The following is an 11,899-nucleotide window of genomic DNA, read 5'->3' as shown; positions in this document are numbered from 1 at the left end:
GGTCTCTCCAGCCCTAGAAAAGATTATTCCTTGTGCCGATCAAATCCCTCCAGAGGGTCACCCTTCCCTCCCCTAAATCCTAGGGCTTAGGTCCCAGCCAAGCAAACCCCCCGCACCGCGCCTGGGATCACCCGGGGGGTTGCAGCAATCCCGGGCTCTGAATTCTTTGAACTCCCCTTGGATTCTGCCCCTTGGCCTGGGTTCGCCTTTGGTGCGCCGGGAGTTTAGCCGCTTGGGGAGCGGGGATGGAACAGGTCGGATCGGCGCGTTTCTAGCACCTCCACGGCCAGCTAGCCTGGTAGCAAAAAGCCACCGGCGTGCGATGCAAAGGGACCTTTGCTTCCGCAGGAGGAAAAGAAGAAACCCTTTCCGTGAAGGAGGGAGGGGGTTACAACTTAAAAAAACGAAGGCCCGGGAAGAAGGGAAGGGAAAGACAATGATCAGGAACAGGAGAGGAAGCGAGCAAAAGACGGGGCCGTTCGGTGCCAGGGACACGGTGCCTCCGGTTTCCTGCACCGGTTCTCCAGCCCCCTTTTCTCTTGCCTGAAATCATCTCGTTTACAGAAAATATTTGTTTGCACTGTTAGTTGGTACTGGAGTTAATTACTCGATGTGTTAGCGCGGAGTACGCCGGATAAAAGTAGGCTCAGGGTTTATTGTGTGGGTGAGCTGTTGAGCTGTGCTTGAATCAGCTGCAATTAGGGTTAGATAGAGATTAATTAACATGCGAGTGGCAAGGTGTCAAACAGTTCCCAACCCCCCCCCCCGAATCTGCAGGCGAGGAGGAGAAGTTTGCGGAGGCTAATTAAATACTTCGCTAAAGCCCGCGCGCTTTGGGGAGGGTGGCACACTAGCCAGGGCTTGTTTTCACCCACGTTTTCTTTCTGGCCGCTGTGTAGTAGGGAGCGGGCCCATCGCGATGCAGGGAAAGATGGCTAATGAAGTGGGGAGGAGAGAAGGGGGTGGTGAGAAAGGGCCATGTGCCCCCATGCGGTAGGGCTGCAGGGAGGATGCGCGTCCGACGGGAGCCAAGGTTGCTTTTTTTTATTATTTTAAATCTACTTTCCTAGCTGCCTGCAGCACCCAGCTCGGGTCAGGCCAATGCCCCCTTCCCCCGGCTCTGCGCGCTCCCTTCCCCTAACCTGGCCGCTCAGCAAGAAAGGGAAGTTGGGCTAAAATTAACTACACCCCCCCCCGGACCCTTTTCCCCTGGGCGGAGAGGGGCTGCTTCCCCCGGGAGACCCCTTCAGCCCCTCAGAGCGCAGTGCCGGCCGAGGAGCGAGCTGGCCTGCTCCCTGCGTTAGGTCAAGTCCTCCAGCCCGATCCTCTCACCCCTCGGCCGCTTTGCAGCCTCTTGGAGCGGACTTTGTTCCCCGGGCTTGTTGTGGTTCGCAGGTGAAATAGGCTGTCTGCAAACAGCTGAATTCAAACGGCCCCGCTGGAAAAGGGGGCCTTTGTCAGCAGGACACAAAACGCTGAATTCCTCTAAAGTTTCTTAGGCGTGCTGGGGGGGGGGAGATATAGGGGCCTTTTCATGGCTTGCTTTACCTCTGGCCAGGCTAAATCTCTCCTCCTTCCCAAGCTCCCCCTGATAATCCTTCCCTTTATTTTAGAAACATACAAAACCAGGTTCCACGCCGCGCTATAGTGGCGCCAAGTGAAAGAGAACTGAGCAGCTCTGAATCGGTGGAGGAAAATTGGTTCTGCTGAATAGCCCCGGAGAGGGGGCGAGCGCTTAATCAGGGCAGGGGAGGCTCTGCGCTGGCAGCCAGGCCCCCATAAACAGGTGGCAACTGGGCCCTCAGTTAGACAAGCAGCAAAATCCCTACAGCTGAGGTCTGTAAAGCCCCCCTCGCGATCAAATCGTTGTCGTTAAAAGCGAAGCAAAACCAAAGCAGAGACGCCCAATCCTTGCAATGAGGTAGCGCGGCTTCTAAACGAAATTCAGCTGATGAAAAGGGGGCGAGTCACCAGCCCCAAAGCAGAGGGTCCTTCATCCCAGTGGGGCACCGCTCAGAGCAGGAAATGTGCAAAACCCCTTCTCAGGCGGGCGATGCCCCGTTTCAGACGCAAAAGCCCCAGCCCTGTCTGATGCTCCTGGCCACGCCGGACCAGTGTATTTAAGGTTAATCGCCACCTTACACGGGGAGGAGAATTAAACTTAGTTTAATTAACATTAATACACCGCCCTAATTAATGGGCTGGCTATTAATTTCGACATGCCGGGGAGGCTCGCAGAGAAGTGACAATTTATTAATGATCTCGCGGCTCCGCCGCAATGGAGCCGAGCGCAGATGGGTTGCCAGAATAACTCGAGCATGCTTGTGTGTGTGTGTATATATATGTATGTGCGTTTTTTAAACAACCCTCCTCCTTTCTTTTTTTTTTAAAGTCCTGCCGCTCCCTCCCAGTGGCTTTTCTAACCCGAGCACTCACTACTGCTCTTCTTTCCACCCGACTTGTGAATCGCACTTGCCTTCTAATTTGCCACATGCAAAACGATTCCTCTGCTTTACAAGTTGCTTTTGCTCCCCCCCCCCTTAAAGGCTGGCGGATAAATTCTGTGCCTTAAACTGGCAGGAGGGGAGGAGAGGGCCCGCTGCACCTCAGCCCGGCGCTGGGGCTCGGGGAGGCTGCACCGTGGCCTCCCCATGTCATTCTGCTTGAAGTGACTTCGTGTGATGTCAGCTTTCAATGTCAGAGCCAGCGAGCTGACGCTCGGGAAGATGTTGGCTATCAAAATGTGACCGTGTGGCCACTCTGCGCTGCTGGGACGCGTCTCGTCGGTGCTGGGCAAAGGTAATTCATCCCCGCGCAGGCTGGACCCCCCCCTCCCCTGCTCGAACAGTGCCCGGGAGAGCTGGGGCTCAGGAGACGGGTGGGGTGGGTGGTGGGGCTCTGGCTTGGAGGTTACTTTGGTGTGTTCTGGTTAATGAGCATTAAGCGGGTGTCCCCCCCCCCGGGTCAATTGTTCTTGGGTTGGGTCATTTGAAAAGGGGGGGGAAGGGGGACCGAGGTGCTTATTAAGTTGATTTGTCTCCTGGCTTTTCTGGAATGCAGAACTGAGACCGGGAGTGCCCAGCCGGGCTCGCTGCTCGCCTCCTGCCCGCCATGGCGAGCTCGGCGGCCGTGGAGACGGTCATGCCCTCCGCTTGCCAGCGCCACGAAGGCAGGAGCGGCGCCTCCAACCCCTCCAAGACGCTGGCCTTCTCTATCGAAAGGATCATGGCCAAGGGCGCCGAGCCCAAGCCGGCCTTCGAGCCCAGGCCAGGCGGGCTGGAGCCCGAGCCGGGCAAGAAGAGTCTCAGCCTCTGCCCGCCGCTCCCGTGCGTGCTCCCCGTCCAGCCGCTGGCCTACGAGGTGCACTCCAAGGCGCTGCTCAGCTACTCCGAGCTCTGGAAGGGCAGCGCCCTGCGGGGCCCGGCCGGGCTGTGCAAAGCCAACTGTGGTGCGTGCTGCAAGGCGGAGCTCGGCCTCGGGCACTCGCTGCTGCCGGCCAGCCGAGTGATCAAGCCCCAGGCCATCAGCCAGGCGGCGGGGATGCCCGCCCATGGCTCCGTGTACTACTTCAACTACCTGGACTCCGCGTACCACTCCTCCGAGCTGCTCCCCGGCCAGCTCTTCCCGGCCAGCCTGCTGGGCGCCCAGCCCCCGGCCGGCCTCTCGGCGCACCACAAGCTCTTCCTGCTGGAGAACGCCAAGCTGGCCGGGCTGGCGCCGGAGAAGTTCCCCAGCGCCCAGTACCCCCACAAGGAGCGGCTCCCCGGCCAGCTGGACCAGGTGATGAAGGAGAACACGGCCCTGGCCGGGGAGAGGAACGGGGTGAAAAGCCACAGCAAAGTCAGCAGCTCCGCAGAGGGCAAGCCCAAGAATTTCACCTGCGAAGTGTGTGGCAAGGTAAGGGGGCCGTGTCCCGGGGCAGCCCAGCTCTGGGGTTCACCAGGCCGCCCTCCTGGTTGTTTCTGAGGGCAAAGCTGGGCCCTGGAGTTGCATCTTCTGGGGAACAGCCCGGGCGCAACCGGGGGGGCCGGGAGAGGAGACAGGGCCGTAGCGCCCCTCGCCTGAAACGCTTCCCTTGTTTCCTCCTAGGTCTTCAATGCCCATTACAATTTAACTCGCCACATGCCGGTCCACACGGGGGCCCGGCCGTTCGTCTGCAAAGTTTGTGGCAAGGGCTTCCGGCAGGCCAGCACCCTGTGCAGACACAAAATTATCCACACGCAGGTACGTGCCGGGCTTGCCTTTCGTTTTCCAACAAAATCAAGTTGTTGTTGTTGGTTTATATTTGTTTTATTTTACCGAAGTGGTAACCGAGCAAGGATCCCCCTGGCCCAGCCAGGGGCCTTGCAGGGCTGGGACTTTGAAGGGAAGGAGGGCAAGATTTCCGCAAGTTTCTGCATGTATTTCTTCTCCTTGTCTTTCCCCAGGAAAAACCTCACAAATGTAGCCAATGCGGCAAAGCTTTCAACAGAAGCTCCACGCTAAACACGCACATTAGGATCCACGCGGGCTACAAACCTTTCGTGTGTGAATTTTGTGGAAAGGGATTTCACCAAAAAGGTATTTTAAAAAAAAACCAATCGCCTCGGGCTTTTATTTATTTCAAGTATCGGCCCGAGGTTCCAGCCAGGCAAAGCAATGCGGGAGAAGGGAGAGGCTCGTTTTCCTAACCGGTGTGCCGCTTCAAAGCCTTGTCCGCTTGATCTAAGCGGGAAGAAATTATTTGGGGAAACGAAGTCTCCCCACTGGACCCAGCAGAATAACGCCCAGCTGCCCACAACGTTCGGGGCGGGCTCAGTCGTATATAGCAAGACATAGAGGCGCTTCGCTTGGGGGGGACAAAGGGGTTGTAAAAAGGGGGACCCCAGCAGGGTCCCGCGTGGCCAATCTAGGCTTAAAGCGGAGCTCGAAGGTTGTCCCGAAAGGCAGCCACCAAGCCGGGCAGTTTACACACGTATTTAATCTGTTCGCTCTGCGTTTGGGTCTCCCTCTCGCTGGTGGAGTGTAGCAGAAGGAAACGTTCCCGGTGCAGACAAGTTTCGGAAAAGCTTTTCTCTTCCAGTGACTTTCCCCGTGAGGCGGGCCGCCGCCCGGCGAATTCCTGACGCTCTTCACTAAATGCTCTTTTTTAAAACGAGGTGCCATTTCGGGGGCCCTTATCCAGGTTCCTCCGTTTGCCCTGGGTCAGGACACTGACCCGGCCTCTAATTTTGTAACGTGTCAGTTGTGCGCTGCTCGGCTTTGATGCAAACGGAGTTTGACACCCCCTTGACTCCCCCTTGCAGGACGCTTCCTAATGAAGTCTCGCGGCGCGGCCCTTTCCCGCAGCGGGGCTGAGCGGTGGAGCCCCAGACCTTGGGAAACCCACGAGTAACCGCATTTCCCCTTTTCCTCCCCCCCTTCTCCCGCTCGTAGGAAACTACAAGAACCACAAACTGACGCACAGCGGGGAGAAGCAGTACAAATGCACCATCTGCAACAAAGCCTTTCACCAGGTCTATAACTTGACTTTCCACATGCACACGCACAACGACAAGAAACCCTTCACGTGCGGCACCTGCGGCAAAGGCTTTTGCAGAAACTTTGATTTAAAGAAGCACGTCCGCAAGCTCCACGACAGCGCGACCCCGCCGAAAGAGCTGCCCAGGAGTTTGCAAAGCTAAAAGCTCCTCTCGCCCCCGCGCCCGGGGCCTCAACCGGCCTTCCCAAGGCCCGCAGAGGTTGCAGCCTGGTTCCCAGAGCCCGCACTCTCGCTCCCAACCCGCCGCTTGCTTTAAAAACCAGCTTGGCAGGCGCACGGCCCACTGAATTCCGAGTCGCATTTGTATATAAGAGGAAACTTATTTAAAACTCCTTTACCGCTCGACTCCTGGGATTTGGTTGTCTTGAGTTGAAGGGGGAAGAGTTTTAACCTAACTTCTCCCAAGGGCCCATCTGTAAAATATGTGCCGGCAGAGCAGGCTTTATATATGTCTGTAAAATTTAAATTCTAATGTACAATCGAATAAGGAATATACATATATATATATATGGGATAATAAAAAGTCAATGCGGAGTCTTTTTTCGCCTTTTATACAAGCTTCTACAGATACTTGAATCGTTTAAAAAAAAATCCACGAAGGGAACCCACCCGAACGGTGCGGAGTCGATTCAGTGTCAACTCGGATTTCGTTCTGCTATGGAAATGGCTGCGCGGCTCGCGTTTTGGTTCGATTCTGGCACTTTAGGCAAAGGGGGGAAGATGACCACGGTTTGCTGGTAGCAGAAGCCGGAGTGAGAAGTAAAACGCGAGATGCTCAGGAGCCTTTAAGAGCTGCAAGAAATAGTAAACCAGCCGAGAAAGGGCCCGAACCTGATCTCACTGCGCTCAATGGCTCTAGGGGGGAGGAAATCACCTGTTTGCTTAACTGCTTCTTTCCTGGGCTAGTCTCCCCCTTCCCCGCTTCAGAGAGGGGGGCCGCAGGGGCAGGACTGTGTTGAAAAGCTAAGCTTTGCCATCCACCTTCCCCGGGGAAGTGGCGGAGCGAACCGCCGGCCGCAGCCCCTAGAAGTGCGACCGATCGCTCCGGCCAACGTAAGAGTTTTCCACCCAATATTGCGCAGTTATCTAAGACCAGGTACAGCTCGTGGGAAGCGGCTGGGTCCCCTTTCCCCTGTTTTTTAAAGGGGTCGGTTTTGTTTTTGTTGGGGGGGGGGGGTTTGGGAAGCCGAGACAGGCTGGGGAAGAAAGTTAAAAATAAATGAAGGCAGGTAGAGAAATGAAACACAACCACAAAGAGGACACGTTGCTGCCGAAGCGCCTGCTCTAAATCTCCCCCTTCCCCTCGCTCAGAGGCGTTTATCGATTCGTTGGAGCTCTAACACCGCGGATTTCCTGTAATATTGGCAGGAGGATTTCAGCTTGAAGATGGAAGATAATTGTGGCTTTCCAGAATGTCACCTTTTGGTCCCTTCATTAAGGCGCATTTAAGCCCATTTCCTGAATGGCTATCTTTGCCCTGAATGCTGATGAACTGATCTCACGCTTGCTTTCTGAGTAATGACCCAAATTAAGAGAGAAAACACAGACCCTTCAAACCGCATTACATTAATCTAATCACTCCCAGCAGGGCCCGGCAACCCCTTTTTGATCAGAATATGGATAATCAAGCCCTTGGATTACACTAACTGTTCCCTTCCACTCTCCCCCTTCCCTCCTCCCAGACTCTTAATATGCAAGTGTCTATTCTGCCCACGTCGGGAGGAACAATATTATTCTAGCGGGGAAGGGAAATTCAGCCGGCCGGGCCCGTGCGTGCTGCTCAATCCAAGCTCGCCAATGAACAGGCGAGCCAGCAGGGCACCAAATGGCTGGGGACCGCTTTAGCGGAGGTTCACTCCCCCCCCCCCTTAATTGAGTGGCTAAATGCGGGCAGGCGAGGAGCCCCCCCTGCATACCGCCCCGTGCCCAATTGAGCTTTGCCGCTTGCTCCAGAGGGGTCCGGGGGGGGCGCGTGATCAGATTTCCAAGGGGGCTTGTCATTGTTGTTTTTATTGTTGGAACGCGACAAAGTTCACCGATTTTAAGGCCACAAGCATCTTCCCATGGGGGCTATGCAGGGGGCCAGGCCGGGGGATTTCGCCGGTGCTGCCTTCTAAGGTCACTCTGCCTTAGAACTGGCTGCAAGATCCATCTTAATTTTCAGATACAAAATCCCGCTCAGAAAAAGTCTCTAAATCTTAACCCCCTCCCCCCCCCGCTGCAGGGATTCCTCCTCCCTAGAGGAGGGGCTGAGCCTGAGGGCGGGTCCCTTGACCCCACCGCGGGGAACATTTTAGGGCCTTTAGGGCCGTTAGCTTAAACCCGAGGCTGGTGGGGACGGCTGCGCTCTGGTGGAACAGGTTGGGCTGCCCGGACTTGAGACACGTGCTGGGAGCAGGTTTTGATTGAACGTCAGCAAAAGTTCTCCCTCTTCCAAGCCAACCCGGGTGGGGGCACCTGTGCCAGGCCGAGGGCTTCAGGGCAGCACCGGGGTGCATTGCTCACCTCTGGGACAGCGGACTCCCAGCTGGGGTCTTTTCCACTGGACCGCTCCTGCTGGTGTCCCTCTTCCTCGTCAGCGGGGTCTGACTCAAAGGGCCGATCCTGCTCCCGGGGGAGGTTTTGCCGGTGGTGAGAATCAGAGCATCTCAGGGCTGGAAGGGACCTCAGGAGGGGTCATCTAGTCCAACCCCCTGCTCAAAGCAGGACCAATCCCCAATTTTTGCCCCAGATCCCTAAACGGTCCAGGGATTGAACTCTCAACCCTGGGTTTAGCAGGCCAATGCTCAAATCACTGAGCTATCCCTCCCCCCTAAGGGGTTCAAGGAGAGCAGGATGGGCCCAGCTCTCTAGAGCGGGAGCACAGACGCTGGATCTGGCGCTCAATCCCGAGCACCACTCGGCAGGCCCTGGAGACTGTCTTGAATGGGTGACTCGTTTTGCAGAACAGAAACCAGGCCCTGTCCTCTGCAGGAGCGGGCAAGAGGGGCAGCCGGCTGCCTTTGCCCCCCACAGAGGCGAGGCAGCGGGCTGCAGGGCCTGGCGGCGGGTGGGTCACAAACAGGTGGTGGTGACCCAGGAATACGCGTCAGCGCTAGTAATTTGCGAGGCCCCTAAAGCCAAATGAGCATCGTAATTGCTCCTTTCTGCAGTATCGCCTCCAGCCCCGGGGATGGGAAGCGCCTGGTTCCTAGGGGACTGGCCGCGTAGGAACCCAGCCTGCTCGCCCACGAGGTCCAAGAAGAATGGGGCAGGGGGCTGCTTTGCCAGTGCCCTGCATGGCCCCTACTTCGTTCACTGGCCTGGCGCGGGTGTGTGTGAATCAACAGGTATCAGAGCAGCTACCTGTCTGCACCGAGTGGTGGTGGGGCGGGGGGGGGGGCTGCAGACGCCTTTCCCGGAGGTGTTACTCCCGTGTTTCTCTCTCGCATCGCACGCCACGATTTGAACGGCTCCTGCCCGCTTTTAACGCCCGCCGCTGTCCCGGTTACCCCTGGGGAGGGGTCGTCGCACAGCGGGGTGGAACCGCGGCGCCTGCAGCAGGCGGCCCCTGCCCTGCCAAGCGAGCGCTCAGCCTCCGGCCCGGCCTGGCCCCGCCGAACGGCAGCGGGAGAGCCGCGCGTGTAAACAGGCCGCTTCGGAGTGACTTTCATTCCCTCAGAAAGAATGTTAAGGGGCGAGATCCGGATTCCCATTGAAATGAGCGGCCCCAGGCCCCCCGGCTGCGGGAGCAAGGTCGAGTTCTGATCGATTTAGGAGGAGTTTAAAGGGACGGGGGGGGGCGATTATCTCTATTAGCCGCATCAGCAGCGCCCGCTTGCTCCCCGCTAAAGAGCCAGTTCTTCACACGCCTCTTGGGGCTCGGGACCAGCTGGGTGCGGAGCCGATCTTCGCCACGGCCCAGGGCTGGCCGAAAGGCAAGTCTGACATTGACCGGGGAACACCGCCCCCACTACGGCCACCCGCTAGTCCGGGGCGGGGGTATGTTCACACACACACACGAGACTCCAATTATCTCCCCCCCTCCCCGCAAGATGTTGCTGCTGTCCATGACTGCTCACACTTCAGCACTCTTGCCAGCAAGCCTCAAATCATAATAATAATACAAACACTCAGTCATGAACACAACAGCTTGAGCAGGCCCGGTACTTTATTTTTTTGGGGGGCGGGTTAGAGGTACCTCTATGTAAAGTGACACTAAAGTTGCCAGCATTCCCTCCCTTGTGTGCTCCATTTGCCTTGCTGCTGGGGAAAGGGGGTGCTATCCCCCACGTGCTAATTCCAGCCTAACACCTGCCCCCCTCCCGGAAGATGAGAAGGGGGGGCAGGTGTGTGGAGCAGCAGGGGGAGGCCAGCGGGCTGGAGAGATGCACTGGGAAGCGACCAACCCAAAGGCAGATGCGTTGCCCTTTTCCCTGCACTCCGCTCTCCAAATGTCTGAGCAACCGGTTTGCTGCTAGAAACATGTTAATTGCCAGCGGAGCTCATTAAGGCATGCACATGCAAAACACAGCGAGGGAGATTAAATGGACAAAAGCGCAATAATGAACTGTCAACAATCGAGCCCATCTACACGACCAGCAGCACTCAAGAATGAGGCATTGGGAGGCAACAAAGGATTGTCTGGGACAGGAAGAAAGGACGACCTAGACTTTTGTTTAGTCAACACAATTGATTACAAATGAGAGATTAACAGGATAGCTCCAGAGTTTTTTTGAAGGAGGCAGAAGAGAAAAGTCCAATTAAGTCCACCGAATGTTAACTACATTGATTTCCACGGCCAGCCCCAAAGAAATTCTCATTAAACCATCCCTGGCGATCCCTTTTGGAAAGTAATTTGTCTCCCTGATGGAGCAGAGAAAGGGAGCCCTGTAAAGAGAAAGAAGCGCTAGTTCTTGGCACAATGCGCTTAGGAGACACACTGGAAAGAGCCAAGGGGGGAGTTAATGAGCATCTGACAAGCCGCTTGGATTCAGGCCTGGAGAGCAGTGATGAAAAGATGGAATTGGCCAACAACTATTCTTTATATCAAACATAAAAAGGCCAATCTGAAACAGGGCTGCTTAAAGCTGGTGGGGAAGAAAAGCAAGGCCCCCACTGGGGCTGGAGTGGAGGGGCTCAGCTGCCCCACTGGGATGGAAAATGTATTGGCATGTCCTCTCCTATCCGGGCCCCGGCTGGACACTATGGCCCTTAGCTAACCTCCACCAGGTCAGTCAATAACAAGCCTTCCCAGTTGGCCTAGGGATGGAGATCTCTGGTCCGCTTTCCTGCCTCCTGCCAGTGCTTGGAGGGCAGGTGATGCCAGCTGGACGCATCACTTATTTCTGAACTGTTGTAAGAAGCGAGACCCAGCCATAGCCACAGGCCAATCCCCCCTTGCAGCAGGTCCCAGGAAGCGCCTCCTGACGGCAGGAGCGCCTGCTGCCAGCCTTAGCGAGTAGCTCCAGAGCAACTTGCAGGAGCTTGCAGGGAAACCTAGCTGTGTCACAGCCGCACCTCTCTCAGAGCACGTCAAGACAAGGGGAAAAGTGTGTTCTAAACACATTAGCAGATGTGTTAAAATCCTACTTTCAATTCAAGGTAGTTGCAGTTTTAACACTTGTTAATTGGCATAGATAAATCGCAGAGTTAACTTGGACCAGCTAATACCTAGGACTGACTTGTTTCCCTAGGATTTTGACACATTAACTCACCCATTAATAAAACACCTCGTTTCCCTAATGAAGACATGGTCAAATCTGCACAAGTTTACCTGAACTAGCAGGATCATAGGGTCTCATTCAGCCTGCTAAAATTGGGCTGACCTATGTCTACACCAGTGTAGAGTGAGGTTTTCAATTAAGTTAAAATAGCTCAAGGTAACAAAAATAAATAAGCTTTTTTCCTAGTCTAGACAAGTCCAGCGTGGGCACCCTTAAATCAGTTTAGAACTGGTTTATATTGATTTTGGCCTAAGTCAGTATTGACTTTGGTTTAGAAACGGCCTATCCAGTTAGCTTAAGTCAATAGGAGGCTCAATTCATAAGCCCTTTTAAAACCAATTTGTCTACAGACACATTAGGGGTTTGCAGCAGTTTAACTTGTTAAATCTGTGTGTGTGCAGACAATGTCTTAAAGGAGCCCTTGTATAATTTTCCATGAAGCACTTTGGTTTAGGAAATATCACTGTTTTTTTCCTGGGTGTCTTATAATGAGACAGAAAACCAGAGTTCCAGACAGAAGTCTGTAATAAACTGACGGTTATTTCTAATGTGGTGAAAGTAAGAATCATATAAGCTGCACCTTTGACTGCTTCAGCTGTGCGCTGAATTATGGGGTGAAATCCTGGCCCAGCTGATGTCCTAAATACGGAGCAACTTCAGAGCGCCACCAGTT

At 55.2% G+C, this 11,899-nt stretch overlaps 1 protein-coding gene across 1 annotated transcript; it reads left to right on the top strand.

Moving 5' to 3' along the window:
• Window positions 1–1,900: 1,900 nt before the first annotated feature.
• Window positions 1,901–6,073, top strand: FEZF2 (FEZ family zinc finger 2). Its single transcript, XM_043519258.1, has 6 exons — window positions 1,901–2,799; window positions 3,061–3,897; window positions 4,090–4,224; window positions 4,428–4,560; window positions 5,416–5,676; window positions 5,712–6,073. Exons 2-5 carry the CDS (start codon window positions 3,112–3,114, stop codon window positions 5,661–5,663), a joined length of 1,302 nt encoding a protein of 433 aa, XP_043375193.1. The 5' UTR covers window positions 1,901–2,799; window positions 3,061–3,111; the 3' UTR covers window positions 5,664–5,676; window positions 5,712–6,073.
• The last annotated feature ends 5,826 nt before the right edge of the window (window positions 6,074–11,899 follow it).

The sequence above is a fragment of the Dermochelys coriacea genome, chromosome 7, assembly GCF_009764565.3.
Source record: "Dermochelys coriacea isolate rDerCor1 chromosome 7, rDerCor1.pri.v4, whole genome shotgun sequence".
NCBI classification, from domain to species: Eukaryota; Metazoa; Chordata; order Testudines; family Dermochelyidae; genus Dermochelys; species Dermochelys coriacea.
The sequence above is the reverse complement of the archived record's forward strand: the minus strand, read 5'-3'. Positions and strand labels throughout refer to the sequence as shown.

Bases quoted from the DNA above. Each gene is read 5' to 3' on its own strand.
- FEZF2 (XM_043519258.1), top strand. From the start codon at position 3,112: ATGGCGAGCTCGGCGGCCGTGGAGACGGTCATGCCCTCCGCTTGCCAG. The intron at 4,225-4,427 runs GTACGTGCCGGG...GTCTTTCCCCAG, and splicing joins ACAAAATTATCCACACGCAG to GAAAAACCTCACAAATGTAG. The intron at 4,561-5,415 runs GTATTTTAAAAA...TCCCGCTCGTAG, and splicing joins AAAGGGATTTCACCAAAAAG to GAAACTACAAGAACCACAAA.